Below are 25,620 nucleotides of genomic sequence, written 5' to 3'. Positions count from 1 at the left end.
CACTTCATCACTAGGGGGCAAAATAGTGTTATCGAAACTTCAAGGCCAAAAACCGGTAGAGGTGAATAATTGAAATGTTCTAAAACATGGTTTATAAGGATGCCCCAGAGTTCATTGCCTACATATTTGAAATGTTCTCTTCTAATTTTCTTTTTCAATGAGGGTGAGTCTCGATACATCAGTAAAGTTGTTTGCTTTGTGACCTGGAGGTTATGGGTTAAAATCCTGGAAAGATCGCTGTCACTTGTGAGGATAAGGTTGTGTACATCAACCCTCCCAGACCCCATTAGGTGAGAGCTTCATGCACTAGGCTGTCTTTTTAATTTTATTTAATACATATTTTAGAGTATGCCAATCCTCAATAGAAAAGAATCTTCCTATTTAATTTGTTAATTAATCACCAAATGCCTACAAGAGAAAGATAAATTTGATTACCTGATATGCATATATTCCTAGCTGCAACTAAACATGAGGAAAAAACCTTAAATTTTTACATTGTTGAAGCAACAATTGTCCCTACCTAAAAGCATTTCCAATGTAAATTGCTTGTTTCAAAAATCGAACAGTACAAATACAAAGGAATGAACAAGCAGGAAGAAGGAAGGTGGTATATTTTGTTAATTCTGAAAGCACCCTTGCACTCAAACCACATACAAGCACCAAATTACTTTATATCATAGCTTTTCATACATATGATAACCATTAACACTATAAAATATAATACAAAGAAGGGTTTGGTTAGAGAAGGTTGAATCAGAAACTGAAATCAAGAAAAGAAGAAAAGTGGGTCTTTGTGCTACGGGCTATTGAAATAGAACTTCTTGAACGGGGGTGGTGCTACTGGAGTAAAACTAAAGCAAAAGGTGGGACTCTATGTTGAGGGTTTGTGCAAGGAAGAAAGTAAGTCTTGTGTTGTGAGTTTTGTGCATACTGCATAGTAATCTAATATGCGGTTCTCTTTGATATGGGTACGTAGTACGTAATACGTTACCATGTCATAGTATCGGTACGTTTGACGTATATTTAGTTAATATGTTTAGTATGTTCTTTATACTTATATTTTTATGACTGACTATTAATTAATAAAAAATTTAAATTATTTAATTTTAATTTTCTTTGATTTAATTCTATATTTAATTTGCGGTTGGTGGAGTTATATCATTGTACATATGACAGTTTGAAGCTCAGGGATGAGAAAAAGGACGTCTTCAATGGTGGTTTGCTTGGGACTGGATATCAATATGCAAGTCGGGGCATATTGGTTCACAAAAGCACTGCAAATCGATACTTGCAAACTGATTCATGGTTCTCCGGCCAAACGAGTGAATCTGGTTTCTATGGTTTTGTGCAAGGAGGAAGATGTGAAGGCCAAGGACGAAGAAGAAGGTCTAAGTAGATGATAAGTAAAGGTAAAATTGGCATTTACTTAGTTTAAGTGAGGGCAAACAAGATATTTCTTAACATAAATCGACGGTAAAAAAAGAGATTTACTAAGCTAAAGAGGACAAAACAAAACTTTAAATAAAGAGCTAAAGCAAGAGTGAAATGGTGTGAAAAGAAGTTAGGGAAATATAACATTTAGAAACCCTAATCTAGAATCTACACATGATGTCAGAAGTTGAGATGACCATTATTTCTGCCACAACTGGGCCATGAAAGCGACCACAATTTTCGCTCCAGCCAACCGCTCCATGATGCAACAGGTGGGAGTGCTATGGTATTGATCCACTCTTCTACTTCGCTATCGACTACTTGTCCCTCACTAAGGACCATATCAATCAACGTAGAAAAATGTTGAGTAACTAGCAATGTAAATTGTTGTAGACTTGTAGTCTAGAAACCATAAAATAAAATATGTTGCTGAAAGGATTTCATAAGCGGCCAATATCAAGCGGGGTTTTACTTTTACAGTTCGGAATATCATAAGAACTTGTGAACGTCTAGCAACCCCCAACTGTAAAGTCTCCAACATAACAATCTAATATTTACATCTTCCATCACCCCACCCCCCACCCCCCCAAGTCCTACACAATTTTATCTACAAGGTAGAAATCCAAATGATAGAGTCATAGAACCTTATAGCATCATCTGATTTTAGCAGCCAACTCCACCTAATAGAGAATGGTTTTGTTGTCGACAACTTGTTATTATCAATGTAGATGATAAAATGGATATGACAAAGTGACATTGGGTTATTAAATTTGATAAAACTTCTAGAAACTAGTCATTTTTACCACCTTCCTGTACTATGTTTAAAGAACTAAACCTTTTCAGCAGTCTATCACCACAATTAAACCAAGAGACAACTTCATCCTAACTAACAAAAAAGCTCATATTTAACGATAAAAATAAATAACATGTGAAAAATACTAATAACACACTCTTTAACATGATCTGTAATATTAGGTGTTCGATATAAGACCCACCAAAAACAGCTTACACATGTGATTTCCACATAAAATCCATCAATAATGAAGAGCATGTTGAAAAAAGTGTGTTGATAGCATTTATCATAACGCAATATCACATTCTACCTTTCATTAGTTCTGAAGACAGCTCCAGCATTCTCCAGCAAAATCTTCAGCAACTCCAAAGCCACAATCTTCCCCTTCATCAACTGTGGATCGGTAGACACATCCTTAGGGAGCGTCTTCATAGACAACTTACTAAGCGCTCTAAACACCAAAAATGCATCTCTCCTCAGCTTATTCCCGATCTGAATCTCCAAATCATCATCCCTCTCCACCACCTCCCCATCCACCAGCTCCTCTTTCCTTCCCTCCAGCGCCGTCTTGTACATACTGATCTCCCAATACTTAGCATCCAACATGTCCTTATCAGTAGAATCCAACAAATCCGATGGATTCGTAGTCTGCGCTAGAGTGGTCTCAAATGCACCATCATGACCACCCTTACTACTAGGTGTCCCGGGGTTCAAAACCCCATCAATATCCTGCATGATCTTCGTCATAAAACCCTGTGCAAACATGTTCGAGTTATCTGCATCAGATTTTTCCACAGGATCCACCAATTCAGCCACGACAATAGGCTGAATCGGAACCGTGGACGAATCCGCCTCCATTCTCCTAAACACAATCACCAACATTTGAATCAACGACGCCTTCGCAGTCGTCTGATTCACCAAATTCTTACTACATACATATATATCATAACAAGTCCTAACAATCAAAAGCAAACAATCTCCATGAATCCTCAAAGAAATCGAAGTTACCGCAGATAACAAAGTCTTCAACACCAACAATTCCAAACCATCATCCCCTAACTCATAACACTTACAAACAGATTCAATCAAATTCGCCAGAAGCTTCGCCTCATGGCCATCTCCAACCACCTCCACCTGACCTCGGAGATAGCCATGGGCGATCAGCTTCTGTACAGCATCAACAGCCGGCTCCGCGATCCTCAGGAAACCGGAGCCGGCTGCATTAATAAGAGGACTGAGTATCGACTCAGACTCAGCAAATGAATATTCCACGGGGCCGCCATCATGGAGCGGGCCCGGGACAAACGTCTCGGGCTCGCTCGCATCTTCGGCGGCCTCGTGTAATTGCTGTTTCCTGGAAGTAAGGGTTTCGATTACAGATTTGCATTCGTGAGTGAGTTTGGCGTGTTTTCGCCACGACGCGTTTTTGATGATTTTTTCGAGGGCGGGGACGATGAGTTGACTCAGACGGGAATCGGCTTCCGAAGAAGCCATTCCCGAGTTTACGGAACGAGTCGAGATAACTCGGTCAGGGTTTGGAATCGGATCGGGGAATATGAGAACGGTTGTGGAAGGAGTGAGTGGAGCGAGTTGACTCAGTGAAATAGGGGAAGAGAGAGTGAGTGAGTTATTGCGATCTGAATAGAAGAAAATATTATTGAATTTGTTGCATGAGTTTATACTTGAATTGACTAAAAAGACCCTTTGTTAATTGGTGAGGGATGTTGTGTTGGGTTGGGGTAATTATGGGATTTTCATTAGTCAAGGGTTTTAACTTTTAAACATTATGAATTGATTGAGAAACCTCTTTTGTTGGTACATTGTTGTTACAATATTATTAATCATTTTTTATTTAATAATTAATCACTTTTAAATAAAATAAATATAAATGAATAATTAACAATGTATTTATTATATATAAGTTTTTAAATTTTTACTTTAACTGATAGATTTTCTAATGATTATAATATTTATGTACTGATAGTGTAAAGATTTATACACAGTAAATATATTATTCGTCCTTTATTTAGATTATGTTTAAAAAAATAATAATAATTAAAAATGAATGATAGAAGATATAATAATAATATAAAAAAAATTGTCTTTTCCAACTTACCATATATTTTTTATTCATTATTATCCTTTACAATATGAGTAGGAAGTTTTTTCACAACCATAAGCTTAGGAAAAACTATTAGATGATATAGGAATTATAGTTATAATCATATCTTCTTAATTGGTTTGCAATAAATTCATTTAACTTTAATTTATTAATATATTATTGTAGAAGATTTTATTTGAATCATTGATCATATACTATCTAATAATTTCTTTTTGTCTTGGTTTGTCTTCCTCCTACCACTTCCCCTCACGCCCTTTCATCTCTCTTTCTCTTCCGAGTTGGCATAATCGACATTGTCATCATCGTCATCATCATCCAAGGTTGTTAGAGCCTGTCCCATGTAGCATCCACACAACTATAAAAGGATGAACTTCCTCTCTCGTACTAAAGAGTCGAGTGCTGGATAAGATTATGACACGTGTCAAAAAATTTTCTAACAGTCATGATTTCATATTATTTTTTAATAAAAAATAAATAAATAAAGTTTAAAAAAATTTCAACCACACAGTCTAGTAATGGTCTCTCCATTACCGTAAAGGAGTTAAACTCCATAAAATAATTAAATGAGAAACTTTATGAGAATGGTTGATGAAATATGTAAGGATTAAACTCATTAAAGTTAATATGTAATTAATGAGGAAAATCATAACAAGATATAAGATACCTCAATTGTTAAAAGAGTGCAAGACATGACATCTAAGTGATACAATATATGAAATGAATATTAGTTTAAAATAATTATTGAATTAAACTATAACAATAAAAATTCAAAAGTTAAATGAATTATTGTAAACACAATAAAATATCCATAGTTGTATAATTATTATGACATTTCATCTATAATGGTGTCAAAATTAAAAAAAATAAATATTAATTGTTCTAGAATACAATTAGGAATTTTCAAAATTGTCCATGTCTCATATGGTCACAAGTACAACTAATTTGAAATTAATATATATTTTTCTCCCACATTCTATTTGTTTTATTTTTTTGAGAATCTTGATATAGATAACATACATAACAGGAATCTAGATTCTCTTCGATAGTGGATGAAGATAGTAATATATATCTTTTATTTCATATTTTTAATGTTTAAGTTTATGCATATATTAAATTATTTAATGATATAAAAATTTGATATCATTTAATTAAAATAATCAAATCTAATGAACATTGAAAGCTAGGTTAAAAAGAAACCAAGAAAAAGATACAAAAAAAAAGACTATTAATAAATAAGGTTATAATTGAAATTAAAGTATAAATGTATATTAAATTTCTAAAATATTAAAAAATTTGAAATAACATAAAAAAAATATGGAATAAATGGAGTAACAAAAATTATTAAAAAATATAAAAAATATGACTGTCACATTATTAAAAATGTTGGAAATAATATTTTCTTTACTTTCATAATTTCCAAAAATAAAACTTATATTTTCTAAAATATGCAAATATGTTGTCACCATCTTTAGTTGAAATAACTTACAAAATGTATTCTCTTACCCTTCCGAGTGTTTTATCCAACAAATATTGATTTCAGAATCGAAACCTTAACATTTTAGTCGTAATAACTGAACTAACTTATTGTAAAGTTGATTTGCCTCACATGAATATTTGACTATCTCGGACTAGTGTTTTCCCAAACCTTGCTAAAGCTTCTAGAAACAATGGATTTAGTTCGGACGATTTCAGGTTAGGGTCTTTGCCAATCACATCGGATTCCTCCTAATTGCGGATTTTGTTCGGACATTTAGCCACAAGTTCGGTTTTTATTGTCATCGACGATTTTAATAGTTGAACCATTAGACTATCCAGCAGTAGTGTTTTCCCAAACCCTGCTAAAGCTTCTAGAAACAATGGATCCAGTTCTACCCATCGTTGCGCTTTCGCTTCTCCTTGGTGCCATCATCGCATTCCTCTTCTTCAATAACCGACAACCCGAAACCCGACCCGTTTCAATTCCGGATCCGATTCCTTTTTCCGATCCCAACAAGAAGAAGAATCTCTCCTCTTATCCCCTTTCCAAGAAACCTTATTCCAAACCCCATTCATCTGATAAGGTCTTTTTTTATTAATTGTATCCGATAGGATCTGTTTCCGAGTTGAGTTTTGTCGGGAAAGACTTCAGAGTCATATTTCATGGCTCTCAGGCCTTTCCGTTTTTTTTTGTTGAGAAAATTGCCAGCTTCACTAGTTGAGTAGTGTAGGGGATTTGGAATTGTTATTAGTATGTTATTGGATTTTAAAGAAAATAAGCTTCATTTTCCTTTTAAGATTTCTCTGGAGTGGAAAGTGGTATTGGTTACCGTTTTTATTATTTGAAATTTGAAACATTTATTGCTTTATTTGTTGTTGTTTTGCATTTGTGCTTGATAAAATTGAGTAACTTAGTGGTTCAGAAGTGTTGGACTATTAGAATGAATGGAAGAACCTTACATTTCCTTTAAGGGTTTCTGTGGAAAGATGCTTTTGTATTTTATTGTTAAATATTTGTTGCAGTTTTTGAGAAAATTGAGTAATTTAGTGATTCAGAAGTTTTGAGGTTAGGATCAACGGATGTTGGTTCAAGTGATACATGCTTGATTCCCCTTAAGCAAGAACCCGGGTTCGAGTCTTGTGGATGGAAAAAATGCCCGTTGGGAGAGTTAGCCCCACGTACCTGTGGATGTTCCCGGCTCAGACAAGATTGCCTCCAGTACCTGTGGGAAACCAAAAAAAGAAGTTTTGAGGTTAGGATTACATTAGTGGGTCATTGGATTTAAGTGGAAAAGGCGTACTAGTTGAAGTCTCAAGTTTGCACTGCTGTTTGTTAAGTAATTCTATAAATGGTGCTAAGTATGGTTTTGTGAAATTTTCAAATTAATTTCTGAAGTGATAAATAAGAATTCTCTCAATTTTGTCATTAAAATGAGTATTGGTGAAACTTTATGCTCTCAAGTTGTTGTTATGTGTCTCCAGCTTCCATTTTGCTGTTTTGTTTCTAAAGTATGAATAGATCATTGAGTCTTTAAGCTGATATATGAAAACATAAGCTATTTGGAGAACTAGCATATTTTCTGTGATTTCATTTATGCTTTGATTTTTGGTTGGTTTATCTTGTGTTTTTGGAACCTTAGGATCAAAACAAGCGACATCATCCATTAGATTTGAATACTTTGAAAGGCCACAGTGATGCAGTCACAGGAATATGCTTCTCCCCTGATGGACGAAATTTGGCAACAGGTATTCAAAACTATTTGTTCACAGCAGATTTGTGTAGTTGGGTTTTTAGCAATGTTGTCATAGTCGGACCGGACAGCAAACGAAAAAAGATTCCGGTTTGGGTTCAACTAGTTTAACCGGATAGTATGAATATAATGTTTTATTATACTATATATAAATACAAAATATTTTTGCTCTTACCTTATCCATTATTACAAGCACATAATGTCAGTATTCAATACCCTTTGCCTTTTTCAACTTTGCTGAACCTTCTCTTTCCTTATTCTATCACACTTCTCTATCCACCTTCACCCTATCACTCCACTTTCATTTCATTCTTACCATAATCACCATTCATCTTCACTGTCTCTCTCATGCATGATGCATCCCCATTTTTTCTTTCTTTTCCCATTTATCCTCTCAAAACTCAATGCTTTGTTGCTTCTGAATTCTAATTAACAAGCAGATCAGTTCAGCACTTCAGCATGGAGAGTGAAATTCTGCAGTTTCGATGGTATTAGCATGGAAACACAGACACATATGTAGATCTGGGAGCTCTTTCTTGTTTATGGAGAATGGAAAATTGATCGATTCTTCTCTTGCTTCTTATTTTTTATATTTTAAAAGCGAACAGTCAGATCCGGTTGTGAAATCCGGTTGACACTGGTCAGATCTCGTTGTAGGTGGTCAAGTCCGGTCTGATCACAAAAACAGTTAATGGGCTGAACCATGACCTGACAGGAGTCCGATTCCCAGTTTTACGATCTGGTTTTGATAACACTAATCTTTAGTTTATAGCCTTTTAAAGATGATTTCATCAACTTTCACGGAAATGCTCGTATATGACCCTTGCTCATATATTCAAGTATAGTGGCTATGAATTGGTTGATGATAAACACTGGTATCAATGTAAGAAGAAATAGAAGAGAAAATGTAAAGAAAACCCCTAACCCACAATCAATTCCATTTGTGGTAGGGTTCTAAGAGATTTTTTAGGTAGAAGGTGAAATTACAAGAATAGATTGCAAGGTTACAATGGATCCCTTAATCCTTTCTCTGGTTCTACAACCAGTTACACTAACTGTTTTTCCTCTCCTTTTCAGTAACTACCACTTCCCTTTTATAGCTATTATAACTAACTAACTGCTAAAAGTGTAAAGTGGTCAAATAACTACCACTTAACTACATTTCTCTTATGCCTTGTGTACACGCTCTTTTAGGAATAGACTTAGCCTTATCACTATATTCAAGTATAGTGGCTATGAATTGGTTGATAAACATCTCTCTTTGTTCAACAATTCTAATATTATCCATTTTGTACAACTATGAATAGCCCATCCTGACCTTATGATTGATTTTTTTATTTACTGTTGTCATTTTTTTATAAAATAAGAAACTTCATTAGAGGTATGAGGCAAACAGTAACTAGCAGAAGAATAAAGTACCTGTCTGTCAATATATAGAAAGTAAAACAAATCAAAAAACTACTATAGCCCTGAAACACAACAGAGTTAATTATAAGAGATCTTAAAAACATCATGAACCGAGAAGTTCAAGACCCCCCCTTCTAATCAAAGAAGCTTTCAACACAAATTACACAATTTTAGTTCGCCAAACATTTTTAAGACACAAAAATATACTGTTGAAGTCGTGGATAAAACACTCTTGCCAATGACACCAAGAAACTTAAAAATCACATATTACCACAAAATATTTGGCCTCCTTATTTACATATCATCTTGTAATTACATTTCATGATATGCATAATGTATATATCTTCATAATCTCAATTTTCTGACAATATATTTGTCTTTTGTAACAGCTTGTGCTGATGGAATAGTCAGAGTATTTAAGTTGGAGGATGCTTCAAGTAAAAGTTTCAAGTATGTGAATGTTCACGAGCCTTTTGATAAATATACATATTAACTCAATGTCATTGTCAATCATGTTCAATGTGCATAAATTTTATTCTATTTACTCTTCTGCAGGTTTTTTAGAATTAATTTGCCTGCTGGAGGTCACCCAACAGCAGTTGCATTTTCTGATGATGCATCCTCCATTGTTGTGGCATCTCATACTCTCTCTGGTTCTTCGTTATACATGTATGGAGAAGAGAAACCTAAAAGTTCTGAAAATAAGCCACAAACAAAGCTTCCTCTCCCAGAAATTAAGTGGGAAAATCACAAAGTTCATGATAGAAAAACAATAATAACTATGTTTGGAGCCAAAGCAAGTTATGGCAGTGCTGATGGAAGTACAATTATTGCCTCAAGTTCTGAAGGTATTTTTATGACATCATCACACATTGGAAAATATAATGAAAATGTTATGATAATCTTTATATTCGGGGCCTTCTCACCTAATAGTATATTAGTAATAATCAATCATGAATTCAATTTCATTTTTAATTGGAACTGGTTATTGGGAAAAGAAGTGCTTGCATGTGTGAAGATGAATGACAAAGTGATTTGAATAGTTTACATTTTTGTTCATGTTTCCTTTGCTTCTCTCAACCTATATATCCGATCATTAAAATGCTGTAAAGGTTTCAGCTGCCAATACTATGTCACATTACCTCATGAGAGAATTTCTTCTGACCAAGTAACAATTATTTATTAAGTTTTGGTTCTGGTTTGAGATTTCTGCTGCTTAATCAAATGCATTATGCTTTATACTTCCTTCTAATTCATATAGCTAATGAAATTATTGTACTAACTTTATGCCAATATGTAATGCTTGATAGTGGCATTCTACAACTTCTCCTGAAATTTGTTTTTCAATCCAGGGACTGACATAATTCTTTGGCATGGAAAAACTGGGAAGAGTGTGGGGCATGTGGATACAAATCAATTGAAAAATAACATGGCTGCTATATCACCCAATGGGCGTTTTATTGCAGCCGCAGCCTTTACTGCAGATGTGAAGGTGAGTTTTAATGTACAATTTTATTTAATGTATTAAGAGTTCCTAGTATATTTTATGTATAACACAGACACAATACATGAATAACTAGTTCTATGCAATAGTATGTAGCCTTTAAGCATCTTCTTCCGTTTCTTAATAACTAGTGCTGAATTCCAGATTTATTCTTATCCTCGTTTTATTATTATTGAGGCTGTTCCCTGTAGGTTTTAATCAATTTGGTGCTTGCCTCGGAAAATTTCTTCCTGCCCTTAAGATGTTACTGCCTGAGTTCCCCCCCCTTATTAGCCGAGCCGAGAGAATATTATTCATGACATAAAACAAAAAAGAAACACCTAAAAGCTAAGAAATAGGGTCATGCAACAAAGTGTCTCAGTAGCTTGGCATATCTACCAAAGAAATACCCCTAAAAACCCATGTACTGAGCACCAAAGGGAGACTCCGAGTTAATCTTAATTTCTATTGTATGTAAAGTTTATGGTAAACTGTTGCTATAGACATTCTCGGTAATCTCACATTCTCACAGTAGCTTGCCATTCTCCTTATTCTTTTTGCAGTTTTGTATATCCAAGCCACCTTCCTAGTCTGTTGGTCTCTTTCTTTCCTCTCTCAATCTAATTTTATATTTATGTTTCTCACTCTCTACACTTATATGCATATTACCTTTTAAATTTAGTTTTGTGAATGATTAATCTACTATTATGGGCCCGAGCAATTTTCAATGTTGTAGCCAGTGAGCAAAATGAATTTGAGGGGAAACTTGACTTGAGGGACTCAAGTAGACCATTTTGAGTGATTTTGGTAGAAAAAGAAGTACAAAGGCTGGGAATGTGAAGAATGTTTCCTAGAAAGAAGAGAGAAGGGGGAATCAGTGGCTGAATTATAGTGAGTCTGTTGGTGGGTGACTGAAGACTGCCGTTGTTAATCCTTGTGGCAGAAAATATCTTAGGTCGTGCATCAATTCATTGTTTAGAATAGGTGTAGAAAATATTCTGTTAAAGTTACGCAAAAGGTTGTAGTATGTTAGGCACCCCATGGTTTACTAGAGTTCAGTATAATAATGGGTAGTGGTGATTTAGAGGACAAGGGGCATAAAAGAAAATTTCTTCGCAGCAACCTTATCATGTCGGAAAGAAGGGGGGATATTAGACAAAAGAGATGGAAAGGATGAGATAATCCAGAATCTAGTCAGTGATGGCTTTGGGGCTAGACTCCATAGTTTCTATCTCTATCCATTTTTCAGTGTAATGAAGAGGAATTTTCCCTGTTCTAAGGAGCTAGATCCATAGTTTGTTTCTCAGTATTACAAGCTCCCATCATTTGTTTGCCAAGGAAATCTTTTTAAGTATACAATGGTCAACATATTGGGCATCCCTCAAATTTTGTTTGAGATCTTTCATTAAATTTTGTATTCCACAACCAATATAATAGCTAGCATATATCAATTGGTACCGCGGACTGGACAAGTTGTGAAAGCCAATTCAGTTAAATATGCTTCAAATTTGCTACTCAACTTGATTTGTGTGGTTTGTGTAACTGAAATTGATGGTACATTATTACTGAAAGCCTTTTCAAGGTGAGATTAAAAGTTAAACTTTTAGTTCATGCTCATCAGGTATAGAAATTAATATCACTGTAACACTTTATTAGATGACCTCTCATCTTATGAAATTTCTTTATGTAAAAAAAAATACTGTTCAATGTCCCCAGGTAGCCTCTTAATACAACATACATCATTAGCATAGTTAACGCATAACCTTTTATTATGTTTTCTGACTGAAAAATTGTATCACAATTCAATTGCTTTTTATTATAATGCTTAATATAGATTCTTAACTGTTGCTTTTTTACATGTGGCAGATCTGGGAGATTGTGTATGCAAAGGATGGATCTGCCAAGGAAGTTTCAAATGTTATGCAGCTGAAAGGGCATAAGGTTTAATGCTATTATTATTATTATTTTTCGGTGATTACAAATTAAATTAAGCTCCCATTTTGAGGTATATGGATTTTGTTGCATTAGAGAAAAAGTAGTGGTAGAGGGTGAGCCTCGGCGTAACAGTAAAGGTGCTTGCCTTCTGACCTGAAGTTCTAGGGTTCAAATCTTGAAAGCAACATCTTCACTTGCAAGGGTAAGGCTGCATACATTTACCCTTCCTAGACCCCACTAGATGGGAGCCTTATGCATTGGCCTGCCTTTTTTTAGAGAAAGTAGTGTTGGCAGCTATACGTGAAATTGAAAAGATGGTAGAATCGCACGTAACGTGGTTTGGTCTTGTGAGTAGACCAAAAGAAGCTCCAAAAAGAAGAGCTATGTTGCACTAGTATGAGTACAGTACCCGGTATAGGTATGGATACATGTATCAGATATTGCGTTATCTAAAAAACTAGGGTATGAGTATCTTAATATATATATATGAAATTAAGTTTTTTATGACAATCAACAAGTGGTTGGTTCAAATGATACATGTTTGTTTCCCCTTAAGTATGACCCAAATTTGAGTCTTGTGTAGGGAGAAAGTCTCCTCTAAGAGAGCTAGCACTACTATGCGGTGGATATTCTTGGTTTGAATAGGGTTGTCTCTTGTGGAGGCTACATGTGGCTAGACAAAAAAATATGACAAAACATAACAAAACTAGGAACTTCAAATGTTCAAAATGACAATACAATGTCCCACAATACGAAACTAAAACATCTCACAATATTTGAAGCAAACCAGTCGTGAGGAAGCAGAGACAAGTGACTTGTTAGTAAAATTGCATAAATTTTATACATAAATTTGGATTGCTTTTATCTTGTGTCAAGTACTAAATTAAGTGTTAATAAGAAGTGTAACTAAATGTTATTGTTCCTAGGGCCAGAAAGAAGAAATAGCATCCTTTAGTGTGGTTTAATTTGTTTAATGTGATTGAAAATGAACTAAAATTTCAGTTTACCAAAATTCTTCCTTTCCTCCTGGAAACATCACTATTTTGACAATGATTTGACGTGTTTAATGATATTATTACTTCTTTTTGTGTCAGAGTGCAGTGACTTGGTTATGCTTTACCCCAAACTCCGAGCAAATAATCACGGCATCCAAGGATGGTTCATTAAGAATATGGAATATCAATGGTAAGCCAAATCTAAAAGATGATTATTTTTAACTTGTTAGTAATTTCATCCGTAGTCTGTAACCTGGGGTTACAGATAGTTTAAAGGTTCAAGACCGAAGGTATTTGGTGAAGATATTACAAAGAATTTGAAGTAGTATTTTGATGAGACCCTGTGGCTGAAAATGGGCATGTTTTCTTTTTACTTGATCAATTAAAGGGGGTCCTTTCCTCCTGGGAGTGTAGGAGTAGGGTTCATAAGTAAATGTTCATATTGGCTGTCTGAAGGACTTAATTAATTCAACTCCTCTCACCTATATTTTCTCTTGTATATTGAAGTTCGCTATCATCTCGATGAGGATCCGAAGACATTGAAGGTCTTCCCAATTCCTCTTCATGATTCTGCTGGTACTGCATTGCACTATGACCGCCTTAGTGTTTCTCCTGATGGAAAAATTTTAGCTGCAACCCATGGTTCCACGTTACAGTGGTTATGTGTTGAGACTGGAAAGGTGTTGGATACAGCTGAAAAGGCTCATGATGGTATGTGCATGCATCAACACTGATATTTTCCATACTTGACATAAATTTCTATCCATGATCTTCGAGTTATTGATTCATTTCATCGCTTGCAGATGACATTGCATGCATTTCATGGGCACCTAAAGCAATTCCAATGGGTGAGCTGCTAAACTTGCAGAGTTCTTTACGTAATTTTTAGTTTGCTAACATATTTCGATTATTGACATGGATTTTCTGCCCAGTCTGTTTCATTCAATTCTTGTGTGCCTAAGTGTTAGAAGATGATACAAAACTATATACATAACTCCAATGTATTTGATTTAACATTAAAAATGTGAGGAATGCAAAGATATGTTAGGCTGTTGTGAATATGCGTTTGTATTTCCTCTGTGATGCCTAGAATGTATTTTCAGAAGCTGTCATCTAACACTACTTTTTTGTACCTTGTCAATGGTGTATAAATTCATGGTTAATGATGAATTTTGGATGTTAAAAAAGTTAACTATTAACTAGGAATATCTCTATCTCAAGCAACCCATTAACCATCCAATACATGTTGATTAACCACAAATTTGTACATCGTTAATTCAGCGTAAGAATGTTTCTTGCGATAGTAAGACTATGTACATATATCCCCATATCTCACTAGGTGAGAGTCTCGTGCACTGAATCGTCTTTTTTATCTAACTTCTTGTCTTCCTAACCATGGTGCCTTTTTGCAGGAAATGATCAAGTCTTGGTTTTAGCCACAGCCAGTGCTGACAAGAAAGTCAAATTGTGGGCTTCTCCATCACTCCCTTAGTCTTTAACTATTCTTCTAGTGCATCATCAACACCATACCTGAACAGTGAGCACCTTCTGACAACTACTTTATTTTAAAGAGATATGCTTCATAAGTTCTCAGCTTTGGTCTCTTCTTCATCTTTGGTTCAATCATTTTGAAACTTGATTGAAACTGGTTGGTATCATGGAAAGTCTAATGAGAAACTAGGATGAGCTGAAATCAATAGAAGTGGTTCTGTTTCTGCTTAGACTTTGATCTTACAGAATTTTTGTAACTGATAATTTCTATACTACATAGAGACTTGGATACAAATGATTCATGTTGGTTTTGGTTGCTAACAAGAGAAATGTTAATGAGGCAATGCATGAATAGTGTATTAGTATTTTGGAAGGAACATATCTTTAAAAATGTTCTTATTTTCTTAAAAATAAACATGGATACTCAAATCAATGATTTTGAGTATCCATGGTTTTTTATGCTAAATTTTGATGGGTTTTCTAAGTTAAAATCTTGGTATTTTCACATTTTAATTGTATGGTTAGTGAGCTACAATATTCTTGCAAGTGGGCAATCTGAGTTGCTTTCTCATATTCCCAACATTATAAAGTTGTGACTTATGTTGGTCAGGGTGTTGTACAAACCGGTTCGTGCCGGCTGGTTTAACCAGTAAACCGATTTTAATTATGGTACAGTACAATAATTATACTAGTCATGTAATCATATTTGTCAAAATTGGTCATATCGGCCGGTTTTTAATTGAACAATACTGGTCATACCATCTAATTTTTATTTAAAAATAATTTTTTAATGAAAATAAAAAATTATTGATTTTTTTATTGATTTTTCAATATTAATGTTAATATATTATATATGTATATCTAACTTCATTGGTATGCAATTTAATTAGTGAACAACCAGTTGAATCGTTATACCATTATACTAATACCCTGATCAGTTTGATGACCTGTATAGTATTAATAACACTGATTCAAGGAAGGAAACATTAGTCACAAAGATGCAAGATCTTATGCCAAAACTATGATTCGGCTATAAATTCATGGCGTATTAACTCAATCTCTGCTAAATAGGGTACTATCATAGCATCATGTCATTTATGCTTCTAATGTAATCTTCTTCAATTTCAATGGCATGGAAAATATATTTGTAACCATTGAAGAGAGGGGTGTGATAAATAAAAATATCTAAGTATGTATCAAATAATTTTTTAAATTGTATTTTGTGAAGAGAAAAATTTCTATGTGTATATAATTAGTTCTACAAAATATATGTGAATGGACTCTAATTTGTGACCAACAAACTATTAGAGAATTATTTTCGTTTTTGGGCAGGGCTATCCTTATATGCTTAGACTCTAATATAATCTCTTGTTAATATATACAAACATTTGTTTCATTGTGGGGTGTCTTGATATTGAAATTACTTAACTACCTAGTGAAAATGGAAACAATCTGAATCATATACCTCCAATTTCTAGAAATTCTTATTTCCATAGTACCATTTACCATGTAAAATGATATCATTTAGTGTGTTGAATTAGAGGTTAACATCGGTTGAGTTGGGACGGATTAAGGTTTGTTCTTATCCAATCCTAAATGTTTGTTGGGTCATTTTTTTGAACTTGGACCTAACCCTACACTGAAGCTAACCAGACCTAAATATCTATTGGATCAGTCTTTAAACCCGACCCAACCCGATTAAATATGATACATACTCATTTTGAATTAAGTCTTCTCAATATTATTTATTATTATGAATATGTAATTTGACATATAAAAATGACCTATGTATATATTTTTAATCATGTAAATATGATGAAAAAATTATAGAATTAATGATACTTTCGACCAAAAAATGTCATTACTCTTTACACATTTGAATAAAGACACATACAAACATGAATAGTAGGTGAAGATGGGTCAGGTCAGGTCATGTTTGGTCCTTACCCGACCCTAAATATTGATCGAGTCTAGTTTTTGAACTCGAACCTAGACTCGATGAGACCCAATCCTAATCAGACCCAATCATAATTAAACCATACCAAAAGAACAGGTAGGGTCGGATCCTACTCGGTTGAATAGTGACAAAAAGTGATGCATGGTCAATGCCAAAGGACATAAAGTTGTCTCGGGAGATACCCTGAGATATTGGTGTCGGGAATATGTACCAATGTTTAGGTTTGCTTTCTTATCTCCTTCATTACTTTCATTGAAATTCCATTTTTCATTATATTTTTCTTAAAAATAATCTCTTTGGTTACTACTGGTGTAAATTATATTCATCTATTCTCCTTAAATCCTATAAGGTGAGAATGCTCTACATTGGGTTTGAAGTGTTTGTAATTAGTTTGGATCAATTTTTAAACAAAAAATTATTTAATCGAAACACGTAATTAACTTGTAGTCTAGTTCAATCTGATTTTGTTTATATTAAGATATATAATTCAAATATTATATGCACTTTTGGTTGGTTTGGATGAGTTTTTATAAAAGATTAAAATTATAAAATGAGATATTTATTTACACCCAAATTTAATTACACTAATTACATTCAATCTCATTCGTTCATTTTTTTCAAATCGGACAGACCACATGAGTGAGTGAAGGAGGTGATGAGAGAGAAAAAAGAGAATTTTAGATGACTTTTAAGTTCACATATTTAGTCAATTGGATTTAAAAAATGAACAGATTAGATTGAATGTAACTAATATAATTCTATTTGGATATAAATGGATCTCTCATCAAATTACAAATACACTTCAAAACTCATACACATAAATAAAATAATAAGTCTAATACACCTTAAAGTGACAAATTTACATGCATTCATGTTAATATTATCATTGTACTATTTGTATACACTATAAAGACATAATATCACAAGTTCATAACATTGTTCCTAACACCATATTATTATAAACAAACAAAAAATATTATATAATTTAAAAAAATTATTATATGAAAGACCACAACATAATTAAGGTCACAATAATAGGTAAAAAGATTATATTCATAAAATATGTTCTCATTAAAGGAAAGAAAGAAACAATTGGACATGCTAATAATTGAAATCAATTTATTCATTCATTGTAATTATATTGTATATAAGATGATAACAACAATATTAAAATATGATATATGATTATAAATTTATAAACAAATTAAGAAATTAGTAGCCCAAAGTAAAAACTTGTTTGGTACATTATCCAAGTTGTTATACATATAGTATGGTATTATACTCAAGTGAATTATATAAGATATTCAATATTGTTTTTGTTGTGTATGGTTCATGTTGGAATAACATAATTATTCAACATTACTAGATAATCCCATGAATATATTCATGTTTATAACTATTTATTGACTCTTAAAGACTATAAAGTCCAATATAAAAAGTTGAAGATAACATTTTTAAGGTATACTAAAAGCATTGTAATTATTAATTATATATCATATCTTTATGAAGAAACATTTCTCTCCTTTACTATATAAAGGAAACTTTCAGGGAATATATGACAAAAAGTGAAAAGAGCACAATGTGATGAGGAAGTGAGAGACTAAATAGACTTTATATTTCATCATTCTTAATCTTAAGTGTTATCTTAGTAAAGAGATAAATATTGTCGCCATGCTTTATATAGGGGTGACATTTCTAGATTAGGTCTCTCGGTTTTTATTTTTCAATTTGAAGAAGTTTTTCTACGATAAAATTGTTGAGGTCATTCTTATTCTTTTGCTCTATTTTATTTGTTCATTTGTCTACTTTTATAAGTGACCACTTTGTATACACATATCATGAAATTGGTTTTGAATTTCTCAACAATTTGTAATAAATATAGATTTCTATTAATCATTCATTTAGCCTTCATTTGATTGGATAGAGAAAAGATGAAAGAAGTTGAGGGGAGAGAAGTGTTAAACGACAATTTGAATATAAAATAATCAACAGTGTCACACATAAGTAAAGTGTAAGCATTTATCGTATCCACAAGGACTTGATAGATTATAGTATTTCAATTTATAATTATTATTTGACTTTACTTTTCAAATAGTTGTTTGTTTGATAATTATTTCACACAAATGACTTCAAGATTACTAAAAATTAATGTGTTAGTCAACTTAACAACTTATGCAATAAAACTTTATGTCTAGCAACTTTACATATAAGATTAAGATTTATAACCCACATAACATACATCTATGTCTTATAGTCTATGCATGCGAAGTTTAGTTAAGACTACTTATGAATTATTAAGCATACCTCTATATCTAGTAGTCTATGTTAATAAATTTGAGAATTATGAAGTTATAAAATTAGTTCTATGTCTATATACAAATAAAAATAACATGCATAAAATGACAAATTGATATAAGTCTATGTCTAGAAAATGTACCAATTGTCGAGTTATGCAAGTTCTGAATTATGCATGGATTTATCTAAGCATTGTATTCACAATTCATGCAATAAAACAATCAAATTTAAAGCAAGGATTAAGCATATACAAAACTCAAAATAATCAAAACTTTATAAATTAATATAAACCGAATCAATTGTATACATCAAGTTCGTGGAGGACTTAGCTACTCATATTCACACAACACAAGTAAGATAGAGATAAAACACGTGGTAGAGCCACTCACAAATGAGCATAAATTAACTCTTATAGGACTTACGGTTAGTTCCTATGATCCAAGTGAACAAAACTCTCTAAAAACTAAAAAAAGAAGTATTACAATATTATATTATCAAGCGTGTGTCTAATGGCTCAAGCTGGACCTCTTTAAATAGTGTTTGCATGATGGTTCCTATGCTCAACAGAGTGACTATATGCTGAGAGCAACTCTTCAGCTATACAAACACGACCTTTCAATGCACCAGCTTATCCTGGGCGCAACATCTATGCTGAGCACACCTCCCTTTTGTGCTAAGCGCAGGTAGGTGCACTTAGAGCATAAGGTATAGAGGCTTAGTGTTTTAATTCTTTACTGCAATGTGTTGAGCGTGGGTCTTCCTCCATTAAGTGTGGCTTCAACGTTGAGCGCAAATCTCATTTGTTGCATGATCCGCTAAGTGTGATCCTTGCATTGAGTATGGTTGAAATAATTTCGGAAAGTTGAATTTTTTCGATCATTTCTCCGGCTTGAGCTAACAAAATACTTTAGTAATGATATCTGATCATTTAACAAGTTTTTATATGTAAGAGCATAAATTCATTCATTTGTGTTGATTAAGCAATTAAAGTACTGCAAAGTATATGTACATTTTATAATCAAATTGGCACTTAACAAGAAGTTGCAGAGAAATTGGATTTTTCCTTTGTTTGGTTGAGAAGAGAGTAAGGAATGAGAGAAATAAAAAGTACATGAGACACACCAAAACTCTTTCTCTCTATATGTGAAGAGAAAGTGAGGGTAGAGTGAAATGACAAAATCAACTCATTTAACTACTCTATATATTATATTATTATCTATTTATACATTTTTCACCGTTATTTTTATTTTATATTTTTTAATTCATATATATCATTAAAAGTTACATTAACATAATTTTTACAATAAATTTTAAAGTTGTAATTCTTAAAATTTTAATTAGCAATGACATTTTTCATATTTATCATTAAAAAATTTATATCTATATTTTCTCTTCTCTTTTTCTCATACCAAATAACACAAAATATCTACTATATTTCTCTCAGTTTTCTTTCTCACCTTTCTCTTTCTTCATCATCTTCTCTTTTCTCTCATTTTCTACTCTTCAACCAAACAAAGTATTAAATTTCGTTTGCGAACTGAGTTTTGGAAGAGAATGAAGGAAAAAAGAAGAATTCAGAGTCATTTCACAAGTATATTTCATGGTTTTGAAGTCTTTCATTTTCATTAATTCCAAAACTTAACATTAATATCGGGAATCCAAAACTTAACATACAAATGGACCGTTACGAACACGGATTAAAGAATTAAATATTAAAAAAAGAAATATTATATTAAAAATTACAGCTTTTGAATTCTGTAATGAATTTAAATATACCAATTACCCACTTAAAAAATTGTATCTGAGTATACAATTTTACAACATAAAGTTTTTATCTTAGATTTCATAAGATACTATTATCATTTATAATTTGCAGCTAATAAAACACTTGATAAAATGTTTTATTAATACTATTCAACAACAAAAAATAGATATTGATAATGCTTTTCAGCACCTTAGGAGCACTATGCTTGGTGCATCATATACTCTAATGTGCCATTGATTAAGTGAGATATTATTAAAGAAAAAGAGAATATTAGTTGAATGTTTTTTGTGGAGAGAAATAAAGCACAAAGGATGCATTAGACTAAGAAATTGGCTTTTAGACTATTTCCTATGACAACCATATTTAGGATTGCCATTTTATTTTTATAAAATAAAGGCCTTATTATAAGAATTTCTTTTATGAACAATATAGGCTACAACCACCTACATGCATTGTGGGTATTTTTTTGGTACTACTAAGAGTATTTTTTATTCTATTAGTAATGAACTAATTTATTTTGGGATGTGTGTATACCTATTTGAACAAATGCCGCTTCCAAAAATTAAACTCTTGACATGTTGGTCTTTTTGGAAATCTAGCAAGGTCTTATACTACTATGAGTATATGTTATAAAATGAGTAATAACCAAAATAGACATGCTATTTTTATTATATTGTTCAAGAATTTGATTTGCATGAGATTGGTAAAATGAGATTTTTATTATATTGTTCAAGAATTTGATTAGCATGAGATTGATAAAATGAGATTTTTATTATATTGTTCAAGAATTTGATTAGCATGAGATTGATAAAATGAGATTTTTATTATATTGTTCAAGAATTTGATTTGCATGAGATTGATAAAATGAGATTAAATATCATTTTTGTATTGAATTTGAGATCAAATTGCATATCAAATTTTGTGCCTTCAACATCATGAAAATTTATAGTATGGCAAGTACTAGTAAAATGCTAGAAGCTTGTTATTGGCATTAGTTCTTCTAATCATAGAAGTTGGTGAAGGCTCTGCCATTGAGATATAGTAGATCTCAAAATGGATGTAAACTTGAACTTATATAAGAAACTTTGTATCATTTATTAATTTTTTAGTTAAGAGTATCTATTCACCTTTTCTAAGTAATTAATTAATCATTTTTATCTCAACAAGTGTCGCTCTCAAAAATCGAACACTCGACTTTAAGAATTCAGTAAAGTCTTACACCACCACTAGATCAACGCCTTATTAATATTCCTCATTTATTTTATTACAATTTTTTACAATATCTGTTTTTTGTTTTTAATAAAATATTAATTGCGGAGCAATATTAAATAAGAGTATGATTATAATCTTATAATATTTAAAAAAACAGAATTTAAAATCTCTGTATTATTAGTATGAAGTGTTTTTACATTATCAATATGTCACTTATAGTTCATTTGTATTATTATTATTTAAGCATAATGATAATTAACACTTGAATTATAAATAATATATTAACACTATAAAAAATTGTTAGATCGTTATCACATAAATATTAGATCCAAAAAAAACATACCCATTTATATTTTTATTGATATACACAATTTAAGTGAAGCAATTCCCAAATTTCAAATTGGAATCACATGTGTGAGAGAGATGGGCCATTAATTGTGGGTGAGATACCATATAGGGATTCTCAATTCCAACTTCTTTATGTCAATTTTCATGTACAAGTGATTATGATTGGTTGAAAAAATATATTTAAATTAAATTTTTAATAATTAATTATTTTTCTGACTAATCACAAACATCGGCACATGAAGTGGTACATTATTTTGGGACAATAGATGTCTACTCACTTCTGTCTCCATCAATTCACCTAAGCAACTTGCACTTTTAAAAGCTGCCAAATTAAACACACAAGATCCCTGTGAACTCAGATAATGATTTACAAACCAAAACTCAAGTATATTATAAAACCAAACCCAAAATATATTAAATTGTATTATTTATACCCGTATATTATTTATCATTTATTTGTATTATTTTTTGAAGCATCAATAATAATTGAAAATGAATACAATGAACTGATAATATATAAAACTTTTACACGATCTATGCATACAATTTTTTCTCAAGTACATTATGAGTTTAAAATCTATGCATCATCTGTGTAAAGTTTTTTACACTTTCAACATATCATACAATACTTATACAATGTCTGTATATACATACAAATACCATGCATTATAAGTATCAAATTAAGAAAAATACCAACTAACTACATAAACTAAAATAAAAATAAATCTAATTTTTATAGACAAATTTTTGACAGGAAGTTGAAATTTTGTAGGGCCGTTAAGATTCGAAAATAAATGAATATAAATAGATTATAACCAAAATCAAAATCATCATACTAGGAACATACATAGAAAAAAAATATATAATTTTCTAGCATCAGAAAATGATTTATTTCAAACCTTCTTTAGTTTCTCTATTTTTCTTGTTTTCAAAATGTGTAGATAGAGTTAGTAAATAAGCCATAAATGGCGACATTGGTGGAACAAGTGGTAGCACCTGCACCCATGTGTGTGTCTCAATCAGTACTAAGCACAGAGCAAGAACCAGAACTTGCCCAGTTTTTGCTGAACTCTATTCACAGGTCTATTGGGTGGATTCCCCGACATTTCCAGTACTGGATAAAGATTGTGACATTGTTATCGACATTTTTTTTTTAAATTTTATAATTTTTAATTATTTTTTAATAAGATAATTTTTAAAATTACAAAATTTACTAGACTCTCTAGTATATTTAAGATGATTTGAACTCTATTTAGTGTACAAATTAGTTTCAATTATTTCCTTATGACATAATTTTAAACAAATATATGGTACCTCTATTTTTCCCTACCTATCATAAAAATTGAATCTAATTGCTTAGGAATGGTAATTTTTTCCACCTATAATTCATTTGGAAATATATGTATGTTAAAAGTCTCTTTTACCCTCTTTTGCATTTGAAATTGATTAGAAGTGTGTCATCAAACATTAAGAAGAGTTTTCTAGTTTTTTAGTACTACCAAAAATATCAAGAATTGTCTAGTTAGAGTCATTTAATTAAATTCCCAACTTTGCATAAGTCGGCATGTATCGATCGACTTTTGGTCAAGATCTACTAATGTATATTGATATATAGATAGGGTTGAATTTTTTGTATTACTAAGAGTATCCTATTACCCTAAAGGTAAGGAATTAATCATTTTCAGGATATCTGGTTGCCCTCCTCCCAAGAAGGATCATTGTTCACAAGAATCAAACACTAGATCTTTTGGTCATCATCGAAATTAGTGAAACCTTATACTACTAGATCAACGGAATTGATAAGGTTGAGTTTGAAAGCATCCTTTCATGAGTTGATGAATTCCGTCTTTAGTCAAAGCAAACCATTTTGTGTTTTCATAAAATGTAAGAAAAAATATTTATACCTATATAAGAAAAATTTCCTATCCTAGTACTCCTACATAAATTATGATAACACAAGTATACTTATTGGCATCATTTCACTTTTAAAGTGGGTCTTGTTAAAGATAATGAAAAGGTTTCATTTGGGTATCTTTTACTTCATCTTTTCTAGAGAAGATAAGTCTCCAATATGCTATGGACAAGGAGCACCCACACTCTCTCCAATGACATTTAAGTGTCTTGGACCTACCTTCTTATATTCCTTCTATTTTATGCTAAATTAGATACAACACATCAATTTGTTAACAAGTTTCGGCTAATTATATTCACAAGAAGTAATAAGTTGTTACTTACATGTATTATCGAATAAGAATTTATATTTAGGTTATATCAATATAGTTTATATAACATATATAATCTTTTACTCTAACTATTCACATCAGTCCAAGTCCATAACTATTATTGTTTTCTATAGAAGAGTGTCGATCTGCGGTCGTGAACCTATATACGGCCTGACCGTATGTGTCTACCCACATGGCCGGAAAATAAATGCGATATTTTCCACCCCTAGTTATATAAAATTATACTCATATCACTAATTTATTATATTCCGATACGTTTTGGATCACTAAATATAACTTGCACCCTGTCTTTTGGATCCTAGATTCGTCACCGATGTCGGTAGATCTTCTTACATTCTTACTGTGATTGGTTTCCGGCAGCAAGGCCCACCTTAATCAGCAGAACATGTGGAGTTGCAGCTGTTCATGGAAACCAGCCAGAGTAGCTCAGAAATAATGCTTCTGCTTTTTTATATAGTGTATGCATCAAGGTAAAACCATTAACATGTACTTGTTTTTTTGCCCTATAAAGCACGCCTAGTTCACAATTTAAACACTTATACATGGGCACTATGATCACATGTGTCGGATGGTGTCCCATTCCATGTCTCAAGTCAATTAAAATATGACTTTTTATTATTTTTTGTTTTTTGTATTTTTTATTTTATTCATGTGTCAAAATGTGATAGGGGACAGAAAATGAGACATGGTTGAAAACATATAATCCTTTTCTTATTCATGGAGCCCTCTCTTGCAACAAAATCCGAGGTAAACCCTCATTTTATTTTATTTTCTGAGTAAATAATCATTTCGGTTGATGACAATGTAATCATATTTCATTTTAGTCCCTAATAAATAAAAATTATCTTTTTAGTCCTAGATACTTTAGTCCTAAAGTCATGGACTAATATAATGGGTGCTTACAATTTCATACACT

General features: G+C 32.1%; 2 protein-coding genes across 2 annotated transcripts in view; one reads left to right on the top strand and one right to left on the bottom strand.

Moving 5' to 3' along the window:
• The window catches only part of LOC109360417 (brefeldin A-inhibited guanine nucleotide-exchange protein 2-like), a 14,079-nt gene extending 10,181 nt beyond the window's left edge, over positions 1-3,898 (bottom strand). The window contains exon 1 of the mRNA XM_019605310.1: positions 2,535-3,898. Coding sequence (XP_019460855.1) covers positions 2,535-3,718 — 1,184 coding nt within the window. The 5' untranslated portion in view covers positions 3,719-3,898. The remainder of the gene's footprint in view (positions 1-2,534) is intronic.
• LOC109359012 (transducin beta-like protein 2) lies at positions 6,151-15,269 on the top strand. The gene is made up of 11 exons (XM_019603505.1): positions 6,151-6,406; positions 7,463-7,568; positions 9,370-9,430; positions 9,536-9,828; positions 10,333-10,472; positions 12,330-12,404; positions 13,493-13,583; positions 13,901-14,104; positions 14,197-14,241; positions 14,806-14,926; positions 14,969-15,269. The coding sequence occupies exons 1-10, from the start codon at positions 6,203-6,205 to the stop codon at positions 14,883-14,885; spliced, it is 1,299 nt and encodes a 432-aa protein (XP_019459050.1). The 5' UTR covers positions 6,151-6,202; the 3' UTR covers positions 14,886-14,926; positions 14,969-15,269.

Source organism: Lupinus angustifolius, chromosome LG11 (assembly GCF_001865875.1).
Source record: "Lupinus angustifolius cultivar Tanjil chromosome LG11, LupAngTanjil_v1.0, whole genome shotgun sequence".
NCBI lineage: Eukaryota > Viridiplantae > Streptophyta > Magnoliopsida > Fabales > Fabaceae > Lupinus > Lupinus angustifolius.
Note: the sequence above shows the minus strand (reverse complement) of the source record. Positions and strands in the feature narration are given on the sequence as shown.